The sequence below is a fragment of the Callorhinus ursinus genome, unplaced genomic scaffold (genome assembly GCF_003265705.2).
Source record: "Callorhinus ursinus isolate GAN/ISIS: 27379988/994484 unplaced genomic scaffold, GSC_fseal_2.0 scaffold85, whole genome shotgun sequence".
Taxonomy (NCBI): Eukaryota; Metazoa; Chordata; class Mammalia; order Carnivora; family Otariidae; genus Callorhinus; species Callorhinus ursinus.
Genome location: NW_027397147.1, coordinates 748,791 through 771,860, shown reverse-complemented (window position 1 = coordinate 771,860; position 23,070 = coordinate 748,791). Strand labels below are relative to the sequence as shown.

At 36.1% G+C, this 23,070-nt stretch overlaps 1 protein-coding gene across 1 annotated transcript in view; it reads right to left on the bottom strand.

The window, feature by feature from the left end:
* Positions 1–23,070, bottom strand: part of LOC112811382 (phospholipid-transporting ATPase ABCA3-like) — a 162,571-nt gene that overhangs the window by 22,874 nt on the left and 116,627 nt on the right. Inside the window, exons 18-22 of the mRNA XM_025855445.2 lie at positions 16,334–16,490; positions 14,132–14,432; positions 12,109–12,361; positions 11,688–11,892; positions 3,739–3,961 (exon numbers count right to left, since the gene is read on the bottom strand). Of these exons, the coding sequence (XP_025711230.2) occupies positions 3,739–3,961; positions 11,688–11,892; positions 12,109–12,361; positions 14,132–14,432; positions 16,334–16,490 (1,139 nt within the window). The remainder of the gene's footprint in view (positions 1–3,738; positions 3,962–11,687; positions 11,893–12,108; positions 12,362–14,131; positions 14,433–16,333; positions 16,491–23,070) is intronic.

Here is a 23,070-nt window from a genome sequence, read left to right as displayed (position 1 = left end):
CTAAAATCTAACCAAATCGAAATCAAAAAGGCTATTGATGAGGTGCAATCCAAAATGGGGGCACTAACTGCTAGGATAAATGAGGCAGAAGAGAGAATCAGCGATATAGAAGACCAAATGATGGAAAATAAAGAGGCTGAGAAAAAGAGAGAGAAACAACTACTGGATCACGAGGGCAGAATTCGAGAGATAAGCGATACCATAAGACAAAACAACATTAGAATAATTGGGATCCCAGAATAAGAAGAAAGAGAGAGAGGGGCAGAAGGTATATTGGAGCAAATAATAGCAGAGAACGTCCCTAATGTGGGGAAGGAAACAGGCATCAAAATCCAGGAGGCACAGAGAACCCCTCTCAAAATCAATAAAAATAGGTCAACACCCCCACATCTAATAGTAAAACTTACGAGTCTCAGAGACAAAGAGAAAATCTTGAACGCAGCTTGGGAGAAGAGATATGTAACCTACAATGGTAGAAACATTAGATTGGCAACAGACCTATCCACAGAGACCTGACAGGCCAGAAAGGACTGGCATGATATCTTCAGAGCACTAAATGAGAAAAATATGCAGCCAAGAATACTATAACCAGCTAGGCTCTCATTGAAAATTGAAGGAGAGATAAAAAGCTTCCAGGACAAACAAAAACTAAAGGAATTTGCAAACACAAAACCAGCCCTCCAAGAAATATTGAAAGGGGTCCTCTAAGCAAAGAGAGAGCCTAAAACTCTCACTCTTTGCAGATGATATGATACTGTATGTGGAAAACCCAAAAGACTCCACCCCAAAACTGCTAGAACTCATACAGGAATTCAGTCAAGTAGCAGGATATAAAATCAATGCACAGAAATCGGTCGCATTCCTATACACCAACAACAAGACAGAAGAGAGACAAATCAAGAAGTCGATCCCATTTACAATTGCACCCAAAACCATAAGATACCTAGGAATAAATTTAACCAAAGAGGCAAAAGATCTGTACTCAGAAAACTATAAAATACTCATGAAAGAAATTGAGAAAGACACAAAGAAATGGAAAAATGTTCCATGCCCTGGATTGGAGGAACAAACATTGTGAAGATGTCAATGCTACCTAGAGCAATCTACACATTCAATGCAATCCCCATCAAAATACCATCCACTTTTTTCAAAGAAATGGAACAAATAATCTTAAAATTTGTGTGGAACCAGAAGAGACCCCGAATAGCCAGAGGAATATTGAAAAAGAAAAGCAAAGCTGGCGGCATCACAATTCCGGACTTCCAGCTCTATTACAAAGCTGTCTACATCAAGACAGTATGGTACCGGCACAAAAACAGACACATAGATCAATGGAACAGAATCAAGAGCCCAGAAATGGACCCTCAACTGTACGGTCAACTCATCTTTGACAAAGCAGGAAAGAATGTCCAATGGAAAAAAGGCAGTCTCTTCCACAAATGGTGTTGGGAAAATTGGACACAGTCACATGCAGAAGAATGAAACTGGACTATTTCCTTACACCACACACAAAAATAGACTCCAAATGGTTGAAAGACCTAAACGTGAGACAGGAGTCCATCAAAACCCTAAAGGAGAACACAGGCAGCAACCTCTTCCACCTCAGCCACAGCAACTTCTTCCTAGAAACATCACCAAAGGCAAGGGAGGCAAGGGCAAAAATGAACTATTGGGATTTCATCAAGATAAAAAGCTTTTGCACAGCAAAAGAAACAGTCCACAAAACCAAAAGACAACCGACAGAATGGGAGAAAATATTTGCAAACGACATATCAGATAAAGGGCTAGTATCCAAAATCTATAAAGAACTTATCAAACTCAACACCCAAAGAACAAATAATCTAATCAAGAAATGGGCAGAAGACATGAACAGACTTTTCCAAAGAAGACATCTAAATGGCCAAGAGACACATGAAAAAGTGCTCAACATCGCTCGGCATCAGGGAAATCTAAATCAAAACCTCAATGAGATACCACCTCACACCCGTCAGAATGGCTAGAATTAACAAGTCAGGAAACAACAGATGTTGGCGGGGATGTGGAGAAAGGAGAACCCTCCTACACTGTTGGTGGGAATGCAACCTGGTGCAACTACTCTGGGAAACAGTATGGAGGTTCCTCAAACAGTTGAAATTAGAGCTACCATACGATCCAGCAATTGCACTACTGGGTATTTACCCCAAGGATACAAATGTAGGGATCCGAAGGGGTACGTGCACCTCAATGTTTTTATAGCAGTAATGTCCACAATAGCCAAACTGTGGGAAGAGCCAAGATGTCCATCGACAGAGGAATGGATAAAGAAGATGTGGTGTATATACACAATGGAATATTATGCAGCCATCAAAAGGAATGAGATCTTACCATTTGCAATGACATGGATGGAACTGGAGGGTGTTATGCTGAGTGAAATAAGTCAATCAGAGAAAGACATGTGTCATATGACCTCACTGATATGAGTAATTCTTAATCTTAGGAAACAAACTGAGTGTTGCTGGTGTGGTGGGGGGTGGGAGGGATGGGGAGGCTGGGTGATAGACATTGGGGAGGGTATGTGCTACGGTGAGCGCTGTGAATTGTGCAAGACTGTTGAATCACAGATCTGTACTTCTGAAAAAAATAATGCAACGTATGTTAAGAAAAAAGAAAAAGAAGAAGATAGCAGGAGGGGAAGAATGAAGGGGATTAAGTCAGAGGGGAAGATGAACCATGAGAGATGATGGACTCTGAAAAACAAACTGAGGGTTCTAGAGGGGAGGAGGGTAGGGGGATGGGTTAGCCTGGTGATGGGTATTAAAGAGGGCACATTCTGCATGGAGCACTGGGTGTTATGCACAAACAATGAACCATGGAACACTACATCAAAAACTAATGATGTAATATATGGTGATTAACATAACAATAAAAAAATTTAAAAAAATTAAAAAAAATAAAAAGACCTCCGAGAGGGATGCAGCCTTGCAGCCAGCTTGATTTTAGCGCAATAAGCCCTGTGATAGACTTCTGATCTACAGAGCCGTAGGATAATACATTTGTATAATTTACTAAGTTTGCAGCAATTTGCTACCACAGCAATAGAAAACTAACACAGACTGTGTTAGTTTTGGGACTAACTCAGTAAAGGAGCAGCACAGTATAAATCCTTCTACATGTTTCTTAGTCTGTTATTCAGAGATCAGTTCTTCTTCATGTGGCTTAATATTGCTCATTGAAGAGTTGTGCAAGGAATATTAAAATAGGTTTCCAACTAACTCAGGGAATTCTTTTGTGGGAGGGAAGGCCTAAGGTCAGTACATGGGTTGGAAGCCTATCAATCTCAGTCTCCGCAAGACCCGGTATGGCTTAAATTACTCAAAAAAGACCCAATTAATGTTTACAGAGTAATTTAATAAAGGAGTGGCAGCATTTATGTTCTAAGAAACTTCTCTTTGCCATGATTGCCAGTCCAATCAATCTCTTCACAATCTCAAAGTCCAAGGAGGAAAATGGAAGAATAAATATTGTACAGAGCCTGGGCTAATGGCCTGAAGGACTGGGTTAGTGAAAATGTAAGTGCCTTAATTTGTCTTGCATTGTACCCAACATAATGGCTATAATATTTGTGACACTTAATAAAAGGTTATTAACTTAAAAGTAGGGTAAATTTTCCCAGAAATCCAGAACAAAATAACTTTGTACTGTTCTTATCTCCAAGACCATATTTCTTTATTTATGGGGGAAATGGTGTGATGTCCTTACCTGATGTTGTGGTTATTATTATATCCATTACTATACTGAAAACTCCTGCACAGTAGTTTAACATAACGAGCTTGATGTAGGCACTGGTATGACTAGAAAAAAGGAAACTTATCAGGTATGTGAAGGGAATGACAGACCAGCCAAACAGCATGAAGATGACCAATGTGTCCAGAAAGCAGTAATTCTTGGTCAGTGCATCCAATCCAGATAATAGGAACACCACCTGAGACAGAGTACACAAGTCAATTCAAAGTGGAGAAAACTATTCAATGCCTAAGAATTCTGTCTAATAACTTAGAAAATCTTCCTTTGTTAGAACACATAAGTATTTATTTATTTTAAAAAATATTTTATTTATTTATTTGACAGAGAGAGAGAGATAGTGAGAGCAGGAACACAAGCAGGGGGAGTGGGAGAAGGAGAAGCAGGCTTCCCGCCGAGCAGGGAGCCCGATGCGGGGCTCAATCCCAGGACCCTGGGATCATGACCTGAGCCAAAGGCAGACGCTTAACCGCTGAGCCACCCAGGCGCCCCCACATAAGTATTTATTAATCAAATAATTTTGTCTGTGAGCGTGGCTATGAGGTTCTTCCACTTCTCCCTTAAGTGAGCACATCCCCTCTATTTGCCTACTTGTTTACATCTACTTGAAAAAGTTTCATTTTGTTCTCCTTGAACAAGACCAAAGTATATTTTTTCTTCTCCTTCTTCCAACCCCAAATAAGCCAAATTCTTGATATTTCCAGAAATGAGATCACCTAGTAGAAAACCCCCCTTTTTTTTTTTTTAAGATTTACATTCTGACCGCTGTAAACTGTAATGCTAAGGACCTACCTTTCATGGCTCTCCATTTTTAGATTCTGCCTATTGACTCTATGTTTTCCTACTCCTCCTTTCCCTCCATCAGCCACTCAATTGAGAAGCACACAGGGAAACTCAAAGTTAGAGGGGATCTAAGTAAGGGAACACAGAACCTATAGAGTTGTTACAGAAAATAAATTTCCAGAAATTGACATCTTATAAGTTGTTAAAACTGTGGTTTCTCCACAAATATTCCAGAATTATTTATTTTGAGCTATTAAATGATTATGTAGCAAGATCCTTGAGAAGTGGTTGGTAGGGATAAGCTGAGAATAGCTACTAATGATTGAAAGCAGGTTCTCAGTGGTAGTAGACAAAACAACAAAGAAATAAACATAGCATAGATGAAAATATTTGGGTATTAAGGGCATGGCTACTTTGCTTCTGTCATCACAGACTTTCAGTCTCAAGAGAAATGCAGTGCATGTATATACTTAGATAGAATTTGGGGTGACCTAGGTATTTTTTTGTTGAAAGAGGTAAAATGGTTAGGGATTTCATTAATTATAAAATGTACATTTTTGGGTAGGAAGATTCAACATTGTAAAAATGCAGATATTCCCCAAATTAGTCTATAAACAAAAATATCCATAAGATATTTAGTTGAATATTTTAAATTTTATTTTGAAATGTAACACATTCAAAAATACACAAAATATAGATAAGCAGATCACTGAATTATTACAAAACAAACACTGCTGTGAAATTACCAAGGATACTAATGCCACTCAAGACACAATATCTCCCTCCTCTGTGAAGGTAAACACTACACTGACCTTTACGATAATCACTTTCCTTCTTTTCTTTACAGTTTTAACAAAAACATCCCTAAATACTACTTGTATTTTTCAACTATACATGGAGTTATGTAGTATTTACTTCTTCCTACCTGGCTTCTTTTGCTAACATGGTATTTGTGAAATCCATCCCCACTGTTGTCTAGTGTGGTAGTTCATTTTCATTGCTCTTTAGTATTCCAGTGTATTATTGTATCACTTTTACTCATCTGTTATATTTGATAAATATTTCAGCTGTTTGCCATGTTTCTTATTATGAATAACGTTCTTAAGAACCTTCTTGTATATGTCTCCTGCTGCACATATATATGCATCGGAGATTATATATTTTTTCACAAACCTTCAAAGTTTTAGAAGAAAATGCCAAATTGTTTACCAAAGTAACTGGACCAATTTATGTTCCCATCAATAGTAACTGCAGCTTCCACTGCATTAAATTCTTATCCATATTTGGTATTTTAGCTTTCTAGATTTTAGCTATTCTGAGAGGTATGTATAGTCTATGTATTTGTTTCCTATTGCTGCTGTAACAAATTCACAAATTAGTGGCTAAAACAACCCAAATTTATCTTATAGTTTTGGAATGGTTCTCACTAGACTAAGATAAAAAAAAAAAAAAAGTCTGCAAGATTGTATTCCTTCTGGAGGCTCTAGGAGAAATTCAGTTTCTTGCCTTTTCAAGCTTTCCAGAGTTGTTTGCATTACTCAGCTCCTGGCAACTTCCTTTATCTTTAAAGTCAGAAGCTTAGTATTTTTGAGCCCTAATCTCCACTGTGATGGTATCTGGAGGTGTGGCCTTTGGGAGGTAATCAGGTTAAGATGAGGTCATGAGGGTGGGGCCCCGTGATGGGATAGTGTCCTTAGAAGAAAGATGAAAGCACGCTCTTGAGCTCTCGCTCTTGCTCGCTCTCTCTGCCATGTATGGACATAGTGAGCAGAGAGTCATCTGCAAACCCTGGAAGAGAGCCCTCACTGGAAAAACCAAAGCAAATGCCCCTTGATCTTGGACTTCCTGGCCTTTGGAACTGTGAGAAAATAAATTTCTGCTACATAATCCACCATATCTATTTTGTTATAGCAGTCAGAGTGGACTAAGACAACTGGTTTTTGTATTTCCTTTTTTGGAGACTTTACATTATTTGAGTTACTGTCCAGCATTCTTTCATTTCAACCTGAAGGAATCCCTTAGCATTTCTTGTGGAGTAGGTTTAGCACTAATTAACTTCCTCAGCTTATTTAAGACAGTTGTTTTAAAGTCTTTGTCTAGCAGCTCTGCTGTTTGTACTTCTTCAGGGATGGTTGCTGTCATTTAATTTTCTTCCTTTGAATAGACCATGTTTTCCTGTTTATTTGCAGGCCTTATGATGTTGTTGTTGTAGAAACTTGGGTATTTAAAATATCAGCCACCTCCTCCAACCCTTGCAGACTGACTCTGTGTCAGGGCAGTTCATCACTAATTAGTGGGGTTTGTTCTGAGACTAGGGATGACTCCTATCCCATCAAGATTAAAGTCTTCTCATGTCTTTATGAGCATATGCACTATCTTGGCCTAGGTATTGCTTTCTCAATTCCCTTCCTGACATACAGAGCTGCTTTGAAATGTCTTAATTTCCCAGGGCCTTACACTAGGGGCTCGTTGAAGCCTTAGACAGTCTATGTCTCAACTTGTCATTTCTTCCTCCAGGCATCTTCCTGCAGGTTCACAAGCTGTGGCTAGTACTGCTTTTCCCTACCCAAAATCCAAGTTAGACAAGAAAGAGAGCAGTCTTCTTGCAGCCTCTAGACAAGTCAGAAGGTTGTAAGTAAGGAAGGTCTGTTCTACCTCTTCCTCTTCAGGGGAGAGCTGGAAACTGGACTGCCATAGCCTCCAGACCGAGACTGCTATGCTAGGGACAGGCTCAGTCAAGAGCCCATAAATATGCTATGAAATTTCCTATCATTTTGAATGTGACATTTTCTTGTTTGGGGCACAGACCTATGACTGTTTTCCAGAGTTCCTAGAAACCAGTTGAGTTTCTGCTTGTTTTCTTTTTTCCTTCATGGGGGAGAAAGGACTTGGGACTTCCTACTATGCTATCTTGTTGACCACATTTACCATTCTGTTTCTGCTAAGTATTTTCTCAATAATTAATGCAATTGAATGCTTTTCCATATGTTTATAGGCCACTTGGATATCTTCTTTTATGATACACCAGTTATAACCTCTTTCTCTTTTTTCTATTTTCTTTACCTGTCCTGGTTTTACTGCTAGAGAATTATACATAGAATATGATCCAGATACGAAGTTACGCATAAGAACATTAAAAGAACTATGTTGACTATGTCTGAGAAAATAAAAAGGTGCAGAGCATAGGTTTACAGATGAAGAAGATAATTTAAATTTTTGAAAATAATTAACTGCAAATTTTATATCTGAGGAACACAAATCTGAAATTAAGAACTCATTAGATAGGTTTAACAGTTGAGTAGATGCAGATAATGATTGATAAATTGGAAAAGAAGTCAATAGAAAATATACCAAGAAATACACAGTGGGGGAAAAAAAAGGAAAATAAAGAGAACAGTGTTTGAGACATCCATGACACAGTGAAAAGAAACAATACACATGCAGACAGAGAACAAGAGGCAAAAGTAAGAGGCAAAGCAAGAGAATTACCAAGAAATTTACAAAACTGGTAACAGATACCAACCTTCAGATTCGGGAAGCTTTGAATACACCAAGCAGGGTAAATGCAAAGAAACCTAAGCACAATACTGTAAGAATGCTAAAAACCTACCTCAAAGAAAGAATAGTAAAAGAAAACATGCAAAAAAGACATATTACTTTCCAAGGAATTGTAAGAAGTCTGACAGCTGACTCCTTGTTGAAAAATGAAAAAGCAAGCCATGACAACGGAACAGCATCACTAAAGAGTGGGGGGGAGGGTGAGGGGGGACCAACAAAATATTCTTCAAAGGATAAGAAAAATGAAATTATTTCCAATCAAAGTCTACAAGATTTTTTTTTTTTTGCAGTTAAAACTTTCCTAAAAGAAATATCATAGGAAGTTCTTCAGGAAGAGAAAAATGATCCCAGATAAAACTACAGAAATGAATATGAGTGAATAAGTACAAGTGAATATTTACTGTAACAAAAATAACAGTAGGTTTTGGATGATAAATAATGTAAAATTAAAATGCCTTATCACAATAATGCAAGAAGTTGGAGGGCATCACTGGAATGACAAGGCTGTAAGGTCTTAGCATTGTCAGGGAAGTGGTAAAAGCAAAACTTGCGCTGACAGTAATTAATCAAATGTGCATGTTTGGGGCACCTGGGTGGCTCAGTTATTTAAGCATCTGCCTTCAGCTCAGGTCATGGTCCCAGGGTCCTGGGATTGAGCCCTAGGTCAGGCTCCCTGTTCAGCGGGGACTCTACTGCTCCCTCTCCCTCTGCACTTCTCCCCCACTTGCTCTCTCTCTCTCAAGTAAAAAAATAAAATCTTTAAAAATTTTTATATATATTTTACTTTTATTTTTATTTAAATTTAATTAGCGAAGGTATAGTACATCATTGGTTTTTGATATAATGTTCAATGATTCATCAGTTCAATATAATACCAGTGCTCATCACATCATGTGCCCTCCTTAAAAATTTTAAATAAAAAAACAAAAAAAACCTAAATGTGCATGTTAATTTTTAGAATGGTCACTGAAAGAATATTTAACATAAATTTAATAGCGAGCAGAAGGAGAAATAGGAAATAAAACAATTCAAATAAGAAAAGAATAAACCCAAACATATCAGTATTTCTTTGGATACTGCAATTATAAGGCCAGCTTGCTAGCCTGGAAAAAAACTAACACAACTATACACTGTTTTAAAAAAAATTTTTTTTTAAATATGAAGGCCCAGAAAGTCTAAATGCAAAAAGATGAAAAAACATTTACCAAGGAAAGAGTATCCAAAGTACCTATGCTATTTCTAGAAAGAGCATATTTTAAGGCTAGAAGCATCATTAGGGATAAAAGGGAGAAACAACATTGTGATAAAGGGGTCAATCCATCAGAAAAATACAATTATAAATACATATGCACCGAAGAATATATAAACTGTAGGTATAAAGCAAACTATATGAAGCAAAATTTCAAACTATATAAAAATTTCACAGAAAAGAAAACAAATAGGCAACATATCAGTAACAACAGAGATGAGTAGCTCTAAACAAAACTGAGTCTATGACAGACATAAACAAAGTCTCCAATAACAACAGGAGACACATTCTTAACAAGTACACATAAAATATTTACCAAAATTGACCACATGCTGGTTCATAACATATGACAATGTATTTAAAATGACTGAAATCATTCACAGTATGTTCTCTGAGCAAAGAGCTATTAACCTATGAATACATTTTCAAAATGCTTAGAAATCAAATAATACATTTCTAGTAAACATCATGGTTCAAAAATATTTTAGAAATTAGGAAATATTTATGAATTAGTGATAATGAATATCAAACCTGTGGGATGCAGCTTAAGTGATGAGATAATGTAAAGTTTTGGGGTTTTTGGTTTGTGTGCATAATGTAGCTCTCCCAGTTAGTTCCCGTGATGACAGAAATGATTAGTGACCCTCCCAAAGTTAGTGGTTTGCCCTTACTGTGCTAAGTGGCTGTCTGGTAAGTTGTGAGAAGAGAACAGCACTGAGCACCTTGTCTACAATACTGCACAGGGCGGCAGAGAAGGAGTGTCATGTTGTTCTTTCTACCCTGGAGCTTTCTGTATTCATGAAGTTCTCTCCCCACCACTTCCAGCCTCTAATCTCCTTTATCTGTTCTAGTTTGTGTACACTCGTTGCTCTTCCTCAGAACCAAAAGTTACAACCTTCCAACCCTAGAGCACCATGGACAATGATCCTAAGTTTTCTAATGGCATGGGAGCCAGTGAAACTGGCCTCCAAGCCCTACATCTCATTTATTTTTATTTTTAATACTTTTTTGTTTATTATGTTCAGTTAGCCACTGTATAGTACTTCATCAGTTTTTGATGTAGTGTTCAATGATTCATTCACAGAGCCAAAGAGGGAGCACACCAATGAAATGGGTATTAAGGAGGGCAGGTGTTGTGATGAGCACTGGGTGTTATATGCCCTACCTCTCATTTATAACAAATGGGTTTGCTTTAACTTTCACAGCAGTATCTCACTGGACCTTCTGACAGAAGGATGGCTCTGGAGATGCCAGATGTCGGAAAGATAAGGAAAGTGACAAGTATAAACAGACCACATTCTCCTGACTTTGCTTTCAATAAGAGTTTCAATAATTCTTCATTATCTATTCAATATTCAAATGTTCAAATGCTCTCACACATGCACAAAATTTGAATGGTCTGTGGCACAAAATCAAACACCTTGACCATTCAACTCAAGAACTCTATTCTATTAATAATCCACACAAACCTCATACCTTTTAGCTTAATTTCACTGAGAAAATATAGTCCACCAGGAAATACAAATCAAAACCACAGTGAGATACTACCTCACATGGGTCAGTGTAGCTATTGATGAGGATGTGGAGAACAGATAACCCTTGTGCACTGCTGGTAGGAATGCAAACTGGTGTAGCCACTGTGGAAAACAGTATGGAAGTTCCCCAAAACATTGAAAATAGAAATACATATGATCCAGTGATTCCACTACTATTCTTGCTCTTGAGGCAATCAGATGACTAGAGGCAGGAGAAAAGTATTTATAAAAATATTTGTCTTTTGGGGCGCCTGGGTGGCTCAGTCATTAAGCGTCTGCTTTCGGCTCAGGTCATGATCCCAGGGTCCTGGGATCAAGCCCCGCATCGGGCTCCCTGCTCTGTGGGAAGCCTGCTTCTCCTTCTCCCACTCCCCCTGCTTGTGTTCCCTCTCTCGCTGTCTCTCTCTGTTAAATAAATAAATAAAATCTTAAAAAAATATATTTGTCTTTGTTTAATATGGGACTGGTGTTGTAGTATAACAGGTCATATCCTTACATATTTGTAGAAGCCTTGGGGCCAATACACATTAGAGAGCAAGCATATCTGGAAGGTAGATTAAAAGACACATTTCTGTTTCTTCAAACAAGAACATTTTGTTTTAAAAGAATATAAAGGAAAAGATTTTCACTGAGGCATATTCCACAATGTATTCCCTGACATAATGAGCCAAAGTATTTCTTTCTTTCTTGAGAAATTTAGATTTAGGTTAATATTAGCCAAGTAGAATTTTCTGGGATGTACCAGAAAATAAGCCCCACAAAAGACTTTGTCTAACACTCACCATTAGTAAGCAGCAGGCAATGAAGAAGATGATGAAGTCCCACAGCAGAGCAGAGAGCCAGAAATTAATGGCAGAGACCCCACTCACAAACTGGATGTGCTTTGCCTTAGTGATTCTCTCAGTCACTGTCAGAAGACAAAAGCCACTGACAAAAATACTCACACCAAAAAACAAATTCAAGGCTACCTGCATTCCTGGTATTTTTCTACAAAAGAATGAGTAAAGAGGACACATTGGTAAGATAACAAAGTAGAAAATATTAGTTTCTAAAAATAACTTTTTATTATAAATTATATTTTTATTATTTATTTTATTATTTTATTCACTTTTAAAATTAACTTTTTATTAAGAATGTGTTCAGATAGGGAAGAAGGACTATATTTACATACCAAGCTCAATCCCAATAAAAAAGCATACCTACCTTCCCTCAAGTTTTTTAGACACAATGTTTTGAGGCTGAGGTTTGTTGGAGACCGTAATTGAAGCATCAGGGCCAGAAAGTGCCATAAAAATAAGATTGTCTAATACTGCCAGGGATAATGGTGGTGAGTGGTATGCCTTGTTGTTGAACCAAAGTGTAACTATTTTTTTATTTCCAACAACGTGAAAGGAAAGTGCAATAATGCATGAGTAAATGCATTCTTGACTTTCCTGCAAGTATTTCATTAAGTCACCTGGAATGAGAAAACAATAAATGACCATAGGCTCAGCATGCAATACAGATCACTTGGTATGCATTTTGGAGAGGGAGAACCCAATAATTTCACTTGCCTGATATTTTTTGTATTTCCAGTGTCTCACAACAGCTCTGATACATTTTGACCATTCAACTCAAGAACTCTATTAATAATCCACACAAACCTCATACCTTTTAGCTTAATTTCACTGAGAAAATATAGTCCACCAGGAAATTTAAATCAAAACTACAATGAGATACTACCTCACACGGGTCAGGATATCTGTTGATGAGGATGTGGAGAACAGATAACCCTTGTGCACTGCTGGTGGGAATGCAAACTGGTGCAGCCACTGTGGAAAACAGTATGGAGGTTCCCCAAAACATTGAAAATAGAAATACCATATGATCCAGTGATTCCACTACTGGGTATGGACCCAAGGAAAACAAAAACACTAATTTGAAAAGATATATGCACCCCTATGTTTACTGCAGAATTATTTACAATTGCCAAAGTATGGAAGCAACCCAAGTATCTGGTGATAGATGAACAGTTAAAGAATGGATATATATACACACATATATACATACATATGTTAGATACACACACGCATATTACTCAGTATGAAAAAAGAATGCAATCTTGCCATTTGAAACAACATTACTATTGATAGATCTGTGAGGTACAGTGTTTTTATTTTTGTATAAACAATATAATATAGTGGAAAAGGGACCACATTATGAATCAGGGAAATTCATTTCTCCCTCTTCTCTGCTAAACTATGTGATCTTTGACAATAAGTGTTCGTCTAGTACTCCTGTCATGGAGGAGGAAAAGGAATATGTGATTTAATGACAGCTTTTATGCCACCAGCCTATAATGTATATGTTGTAAAATCAGAATATCGATAGAATAACCAACATTTCCCAGTGCATTTTCATCTCCCACAATGGAACGTAAAGGATAAAGGAGAAACAACCTGCCAAACTGCACAGGCTCTATGCTAATCTAAACCAATACTGTCAATGAGGCAGCAGCTGAAGGAAATGCAAAGGAAATACCTGGAAGGAAATGATCAGCCTTGAAAGATGACAGACTTGCTCCTTAGAGATGATTTAGTATAGTGAGTGGGTTAATATTGCAGACTCCCACTAAGCAGTCCTAAAACATAGTGCCTACTCTAATACATACTAGATGCACTATTTGGGGCAACTTAGTTAACATCGCCAAGCCTCAAGCAAATATAATCAGTATAGAAATTGAGATAATTGAAATATTTAGAAAAATTCTTGCCAAAAGTAGTGTTCCGTACATGTAATCAATTATTATTACTATCTTCCAAATAAGTAAGTTCAGAGTAGCCTGCCCATAAAGTCTTCAACCTAACCTGTTTTAAAATATGGCTAATCTTGAGACTTGTCTGAAGACGTTCGGGATTTAGTACCACATTGTGAGCCTGGTTTTATGTGAGATTTTGTGCTAAATTTTACAAAACAAAATATTTTAGTACTTCAATTCATTCCCTAGAAGATGTAGCAAATAGCTGGCAGATTACCTACAGTCAAAGTGCCTCCATTAATAATTAACTTCTGTGGCCAGTCTCCGTGAAGGATGATTCTTGTCTCTGATTTGGCTGCCTTTATGAGATTGGTGAGTATCAAGAAAGTAAAGAGCAACAGCTAAATATTCCAGTCAGGACCTCTCTTTGGAAGTGATACAAGCAGGTTTCATCCATTAGCAGTCTTTTTCTTTTTGAAAGAGCCTTACCTTTCACTTCCTGAAATTTTTGTTTCTTAGCCTTTAGCATCATCTCAAGAATTTTTGTTAAATTCTGAGAAAAATCAGAACGGTCATCATCTGAGAAAGGCACAATGGTTTGACCATATTGTTCCAAATCCATTTCCCTGGCATTTTCAACTCTATTTCTTGAAATTTCCATTCCTCTCATGAGAAAATAAACAATGCCCAGAAGTCCCAGTATCTGCATCAACATCAAATTCCAGTTGCGCCAAGAGAACATAGCCCTCTTTAAGAACATGGCACAAAACTGCTGGCAGTTAAGAGACCACTGACAAGAGGAGAGAAAGACAGCATTACAATGGTTACAAACCTTAATGAAATTCATTGACATTAATTTTCTGAATCTTATGGTAGATGTATGTACACATTCTATCAATATACCCTTGAGTAGAACACAGCCATGGTTAGCACACGGGTAACAAGCAAAACTTCCTTTCTGGGTAATACGTTGATGCTTGGCTTCTAATCAAATTATACTGAAAAACTCAAAAGGATGATTTTTATCACTAACATATTCATAGCATCTCTGAGCAGAATAACATGACATCAGTCTTCGTCAACATTAAATCATGATTCTTCAATCCTACCTCTATTTGATAGGTGAAGCATTCCCATAATGTCCATATGTAACAAGTTTCCATTGCTAGGTTTTAATCTATGTGATAGTGGATAGTCAGGAAACAGAAAATGAATTTATTTTTAAACTGCAATAATGTTCTCAGCATTTTCTCTTCAACCTCTAAATTCAAAACAATGTGTCTAATTGTTAATTTGAAAAAATGTACCTAAATATACTATTTTATTTTTTCAGGCTTTTTGGCCCATCTATAGTTGATTATATATTTTCTCAGATTAACAACAAAACCTGTTGCTTTAAATGTAGAGACTTCCCCTGAAAAGGTAGTCTGAATATTAAAGAAAAGCATAGAGAGCATATTACTTGGAATATGTAACCAATAGTTTAACAATATGCTCACCCTGTAGTTCCCAACATTTTGGACACCCCATAATTCATCATGAAAAAAATATCTCTAGTCAATCAACCAATATTATCTGAATGAAACAATCAGCATTTGGATGTTGTCACTGGTCAGAAATAAGGTAAAGTTTAGAAGGAAAATTTTTTTCTCATGTTCTGACTTTTACAAGATGGCTTATTAGATATATTTCTAGAGTGAAAGAATATGCAAATGTAAGAATCAACTTTTCTACCCTGGTCTGCAAATCTTCCTTCTTCTGCATCTTCATAAGAGGGGGAAATAGGGAAGAGTGATACAGCAGGAGAAATGGGCAACCAAGGAGAGGAAAAAAATGACATTTTGTAACTGATTCATCCCAAACATATTCAACTCACATTTTACTAGTATTAACTCATTAAAACAGTCTCATGGAGAATGAAACTGAAGCACAAATATGTTAAATATCTTGGTCAAAGTCAAATAGCCAGTAAAATATAGAACAGGAATTCCAGTTCCAGTTGGCTCAAAATTCTGCACTCTGGTTGTACAACACCCACTCTGCTTCACAACTGACTCATAAGCCCCTCAGTGAAGGCATGTTTGTGGGCAACTCTGAGAAATGCTGATCATCTCAGAATCCCTAGTCTTCATTAGGAAAACTGTAGGGAATAGACAATCAGGAGAACAATGAAAGAAATTCTTGGCAATCCAGTGAATTTTCCCATGCTAATGAGGGAACGGTTGGGGAACAGTCCCTTAGGAAGTGCCAATGCATTCCAATTCATAAATTTAAGTGGCTTTCATGCACTGGGTGTTATACGCAACTGATAAATTATTGAACACTACATATGAAAGTAAGTATGTACTATATGGTGGCTAATTGAATTTAAATTAAAAAATGTTTTTAAATGGCTTTTATATATGTGTAAATAGTGATAACTTTTGTTAGGGCCCTTTTTCAACTCTGAATGAACTAACAATTTTAAAAGCTGAGATAAGTGACTAAAAATAACAAAGCTGAGAGTAAAATCTGATTTTTAACTATCATTTTAAACTTCTGAATTAGAAAATTAATTGCATTGTTTTACAGACTCTTCCTTACTTGGCCTTCCTTGGCTAAGAACTCTGAAGTCTCCTTTGAAATCAAACATTAAAATAAAAATTTATCTTTTTATACCACTAGCATTACATTCTTAGTGAAGATGCTCACCCCACTATTAAACTTAATATTAGAGGGTTCACTTGCAGTGGGAGAGTATGATCTCTCAAAACTTCTGGGCACATTCATATTCTGGTTCATGTTTTCTCTTCTGTTTTTGTCCTTTAGGGATGGGGTCTGGAAAGCTTCATCATCCTCTCTACTGACCCTATACACAAGCAAACATTCATTTTAACCAGAACAGTAGTTTCATTGCAAGATTTTCACAGTTGATGACAAAAATTTTTAAAAGCAAACACAATTATATAATGTTAACATTAATACTGGATAAAATAAACTGAACTTAATCAAGTTAAAGGTATAAGACAGTATCATTTTTTAGAAGAGAGAGTTGTTAAATTTCTTTTATTTTAAAGAATGATACTAATTCTAGCAGGGTTTTATTTTTGTAACATTTCTAAACGTATGCCAGTCTAACAGATTTGTTTTCTCAATGTTCTGCTCCAGGCAATCTAAACATCTGTAATGGTTTACAGAGCAAATGAGCACAATAGTTCAGTTATCCTCCAAGAGCTCATGACTCCATGGGAGAAACAGACATTTTTATTTAATTTTAGGATGTAGGAGAAAATGATAAACAGAATCATGAAAATCATACTATGATGGGAGATCTGAGGTCTACCCATGGGCATTCTGAAACCTGTGATGACATCTCATAATTTGAGGAGATAAATTTTTCATTCTAAATTCAAGGTAGTATTTGTGCTATGTCTGGTCACTGTGATACTATAGTAATAGATAACACTGAAGACAAGTATGGTTTTTACCTTGACTTTTTTCTCTAACTCCTTTATTAGGTTTTTATTAATTTTTATATACTTATAAGACATATTCAATGGGAAAAGCTTTAAAAATTACAATAAGCCAAAGGAAAAAAATACTCAAGATCTTATGACTCAGGCAGACGCAAATGACATTTTTCTATATCTACATATGCACAGGCATGAATGTATGTATACACATACATAAAATGCAAAATTCAGATTATGCTATAATAACTACATTGTTATGCAACATGCTTCTAAAATTATTTACATTCATTTTAGGTGTTGGGAAAATTGGACAGCCACATGCAGAAGAATGAAACTGGACCACAATAAACTCAAAATGGATGAAAGACCTAAATGTGAGACAGGAATCCATCAAAATCCTAGAGGAGAACACAGGCAGCAACCTCTCTGACCTCAGATGCAGCAACTTCTTGCTAGACACATCTTCAGAGACAAGGGAAACAAAAGCAAAAATGAACTATTGGGACTTCATCAGGATAAAAAGCTTTTGCACAGGTAAGGAAACAGTCAACAAAACTAAAAGGCAATCTACAGAATGGGAGAAGATATTTGCAAATGAAATGTCAGATAAAAGGCTAGTATCCAAAACCAACAAAGAACTTATCAAATTCAACACCCCCCCAAAAAAATTCCATCAATAAATGGACAGAAGACATGAAAAGACATTTCTGCAAAGAAGACCTACAAATGGCCAACAGACACATGAAAAAATGCTCAACATCACTCAGCGTCAGGGAAATACAAATCAAAACCACTATAAGATACCACCTCACACCAGTCAGAACGGCTAAAATGAACAACACAGTAAAAAACAGATGTTGGCGGGGATGCAGAGAAAGAGGAACTCTCTTATGGTGAGACCTGGGTGTTATATGTAAGTGATGAACCACTAAATTCTACTACTGAAACCAATATTATACTACATGTTAACTAACTAGAATTTTTTTTTGAGAGAGAGAGAGAGGGAGAGAGAGTGGGCAGTATGTGGCAGGGGCAGAGGAAGAGGAAGAGCTAGAATCCCATGCAGGCTCCACAACCAGTGCAAAGCCTGATATGGGGCTCAATCTCACAATCCCAAGATCAGAGCAGAAGTCTGACTTCTGCTTAACTTCTGCTTAACTGACTGAGCCACCCAGGTGCCCCAACTAACTAGAATTTAAATAAAAACTTGTAACAAAAAAAAAAGAAAGAAAAGTTAATTCAATGTTTAAAAAAAAGAAAATCACAAACCAGTATCTCATGCTCTGAACAAAATTTTAGCTCAGACTTAACAATACGATAATAAAATAAAATTAATGATACATCATAACTAAATAGGGTTTATTCCAATAATATAAGGGTTGGTTTAATGTTTTAACATTAAAAAATGTTTATGTAATTTGCCATTTTATGAAACTAAAAAAGAAAAGGCACTTAATCATCTCATTAGATGCAGAAAAAACATTTGACAAAATCCAACATTCATTCCTGATAAAAACTCTCAATATAGGAATGGAAGAGATCTTTCTCAAACTGATAAAGGGCATCTACAAAAAACCTACAGCTTGCATCATACTTACTTATGAAAAACTGAATGTTTTCTCTTTAAGTTCAGAAACAAGAAAGTGATATTCTTAACTACTTCCATTCAAGATTTTACTCCCATTGCAGCAGGGTAAGAAAATGAAACATCCAAAAGTCAATTGTTTTCTATATACTACTAAGGAACAGTCTGAAATTGAAATTTTAACAAAAAATGCCATTTTCAATAGCATCTAAAAATGAAAAATACTGAGTGATGAATCTGACAAAAGATGTATAAAATCTATGCAGTAAAGCATTACTGAGAAAAATTAAAGAAGACTAAAATAAATGCAGATATACTATACTATGTTCAGTTAGAAGACTCAATATTTTAAAGATATAAATTCTCTCCAAATTGATCCATGGTTTCCAACCAGATCAATTCCAGCCAGATCAACCAGCATGCGAGAAGTTTTTGTAACAATTGATCAGCTGATTCGAAAATTTCTGACTCAGTAAAAAATAACTTTGTCAATGTATTTATCCAGTATTGTGCTGATGAAAAGGAAAGAAGAACTCTCAAGTCCTGCCAATTATATAGTGAGCTGGTTCTACTGCAATTGGTGAATACATGGCAACAACCAGTGAGTTGAAAATACCCACCTACCACAATCTAGAAATTCCACTGTTAGATATACACTCTATAGAAATCTCACATATTTGCCCAGAAGACAGATACAGAGATATTCATTGAAGTGTGTAATAGCAAAATACTGGAATAAGTAATACAATGGAATAATAAAATATGATACTTATGTAATGAAATATGATATATATCAATTGGAAGCAATGAACTAAATCTCTCTTTATACGAATGTCAACGTGGAGAGATATAAAATGTCTAATCTTTTAGAGGAAAAAAAGCATTTTGCAGGACTGTTAAATAAGACTATACATGTTTATGGATGTATATACAATAATATTAAAATATATATAATTTCTCCACTGTAAAATTACCCTTTCTCCCCATTTTGTACTCTGTTCTTTAGAAGCATGTCATTAGACACAGATCATACTCAAGGGGAGGAGGGACTGAATACACCTCCTGGAGGGAGTAGTGTCTATAACATTATCTGGAATTCTACAAGGAAGATTTGTCTCTCTTCTCTTCTCCATTTATTCATTCAGTCCTCTATTTATATCAGTATGGATGCATGTAATACTACCTTGGCCAGGTATCAAAGTAATAGTTCCATCACAGTGATATGTCACGTTAATATCATGTACCCCCCCTTGATATGATAAGAGGAAGAGGGCACTTCATCTCTGCAATATTTTTCCCAAAAAGCCATAACCCCATTCTAACCATGAGAAAAACATAAGACAAACCCAAACTGAGGAACATAATACAAAACACCTGATCAGAATGTCCAAGGTTATGAAGAACAAGGAAGATGTAAGAAACTCTCACAAACCAAAGGAGACTAAAGAGATATAATGGCTAAATATAACATATGCTGGATGGGATCCTGGAACAGAAAATGGACTTTAGTGGAAAAACTAGTGAAATGTGAATAAAATGTGGAGTTTAATTAATAGCAATTTGCCAACATTGGTTTCTTAGTCATGACAAATGTACCATGGTAATGAAGGATGTTAACAACAGGGAAACTGTGTGAGGGGTGTACTGGATCTCTTTGTATTATCTTTGCTACTGTTCTGTAAATCTAAAGCTATTCTATCATTAAAAGTTTGTAGCATTTTTATCATACAGTAGATCCATCACTTGCTATACTTTTCTAACTGAGTTGTCCTGCATGCAAGTACATGTTTTTAATGTTGTTGGTCTTCTGTGCTGTTCCTGTAAGTTTGATATTTAAATACATTAAACTATAAAAAAAAGTTTATTTAAAAAGTATCTGGAAGATTACATACCAACATACATAGTTGACTTGATGGAAGAGGTGGGAGGAAATGGGATTGACAATTTTGTTCATAGGTGATTTAAGTTTCTTTGTAATATATTTTTAAAATTGGTTCAAACTAACAAAATGTTAAAATTTCCTGAGTTGGGGAAGTGGGTGTTTTCTTACATTTACTCTTTTTCTGTACAGAAACTTTAAAGGAAAATGTTTGGCTAAATAAAATCTAAACATCTCGTGTATCAGAGAATACTTCAACAAATTTAAAAGACAATGACACAGATTAATTATAGTAACTAGGAATATCTTCTAAATCCAAAAGGAAAATATGAAAACACAATATGAAATTAGACAAGTGATAAAAAATAATTCACAAAAGAATAACAATAAATGATCAAATTAATTCAAATGAATTAAAAATAAAACAGCCAATCATAAAAAAATACTGTTTTGGTAGAAATAGGAAGGTCTTATAAACTGACATGGATATGTTAGTACACTTCCTTCTGAAGGGCAATTTGACAAGATAAGTTATAAAATGTGAATATTCTACACCTGCAATTTTTAACAAATTTTTATTTTATTATGTTATGTTACTCACCATACAATAAATCATTAGTTTTTGATGTAGTGACCCACGATTCATTGTTTTCATTTAACACCCAGTACTCCATGCAGTACGTGCCCTCCTTAATACCCATCACCGGGCTAACCCATGCCCGCCCCTCCCCTCTAAAACCCTCAGTTTCTCAGAGTCCATAGTCTCTATGGTTCATCTCTCCCTCCGATTTCCCCCCTTTCATTTTTCCCTTCCTTCCCCCTAATGTCCTCCAAGCTATTCCTTATGTTCCAAAAATAAGTGAAACCATATGATAATTGACTTTCTCTGCTTGACTTACTTCACTTAGCATAATCTCCTCCAGTCCCAGCCATGTTGATGTAAAAGTTGGGTATTCATCCTTTGTGATGGCTGATTAATACTCTATTGTATATATGGACCACATCTTTATCCATTCGTCTGTTGAAGGGCATCTCGGCTCTTTCCACAGTTTAGCTATTGCAGACATTGCTGCTATGAACATTGGGGTGCATATGGCCCTTCTTTTCACTACATCTGTGTCTTTGCGGTAAGTACCCAGGAATGCAATTGCTGGGTCATAGGGTAGCTCTAGTTTTAATTTTCTGAGGCACCTCCACACTGTTTTCCAAAGTGGCTGTACCAACTTGCATTCCCACCAACAGTGTAAGAGGGTTCCCCTTTCTCCACAACCTCTCCACTATTTGTTGTTTCTTGCCTTGTCAATGTTTGCCATTCTAACTGGTATAAGGTGGTATCTCAATGTGGTTTTGATTTGAATTTCCCTGATGGCTAATGATGATGAACATCTTTTCATCTGTCTGTTAGCCAATTGTATGTCTTCTTTGGAGAAGTGTCTGTTCATGTCTTCTGCCCATTTTTTGATTTGATTATTTGTTTTTTGGGTGTTGAGTTTGAGAAGTTCTTTCTAGATCTTGGATACCAGCCCTTTATCTGTAGTGTCATTTGCAAATATCTTCTCCCATTCTGTGGGTTGCCTCTTTGTTTTGTTGATGTTTCCTTTGCTGTGCAGAAGCTTTTTATCTTGATGAGGTCCCAAAAGTTCATTTTTGCTTTTGTTTCACTAGTCTTTGGAGATGTATCTTGAAAGAAGTTGCTGTGGCCAATGTCCAAGAGGTTACTGCCTATGTTCTCCTCTAGGATTTTGATGGATTCCTGTCTCACATTGAGGTCTTTCACCTATTTTGAGTATGGTGTATGGTGTTAGAGAATGGTCAAGTTTCATTCTTCTGTATATAGCTGTCCAATTTTCCCAGCACCATTTATTGAAGAGACTGTCTTTTTTCCACTGCATATTTTTTCCTGCTTTGTTGAAGATTATTTGACCATAGAGTTGAGGGTCCATATCTGGGCTCTCTATTCTGTTCCATTGGTCTGTATGTCTGTTTCTGTGCCAGTACCATGCTGTCTTGGTGATCACTGCTTTGTAATATAGCTTGAAATTGGGCAACGTGATGTCCCCAGCTTTGTTTTTCTTTTTCAACATTTCCTTGGCAATTCGGGGTCTTTTCTGATTCCATACAAATTTTAGGATTATTTGTTCCAGCACTTTGAAAAATGACATCTGCAATTTTATTCTTTATAGGTAGTGATATATGTGGAATCGTGTTCATCACAGCATTGTTTGTAATAGTAAAAAGTTAAAGCAATCTAAATAATTGGCCAAGACACTGGCACATCTGTACAGTAAAATGAAATTCAATAATCATTAGAAATGATGCTAGAAGTATATAGATACTAAAATGAATGTAAATAATCTTACTTATTTTTTTAAATTTTTAATTTAACATTTTTTAAATGTTAAACATAAACATAATTTAAAATTTTAATTTAAATTAACATATACTATATTATTAGTTTCTGGAGTAGAATTTAGTGATTCATCAGTTGCATATAACACCCAGTGCTCATTAC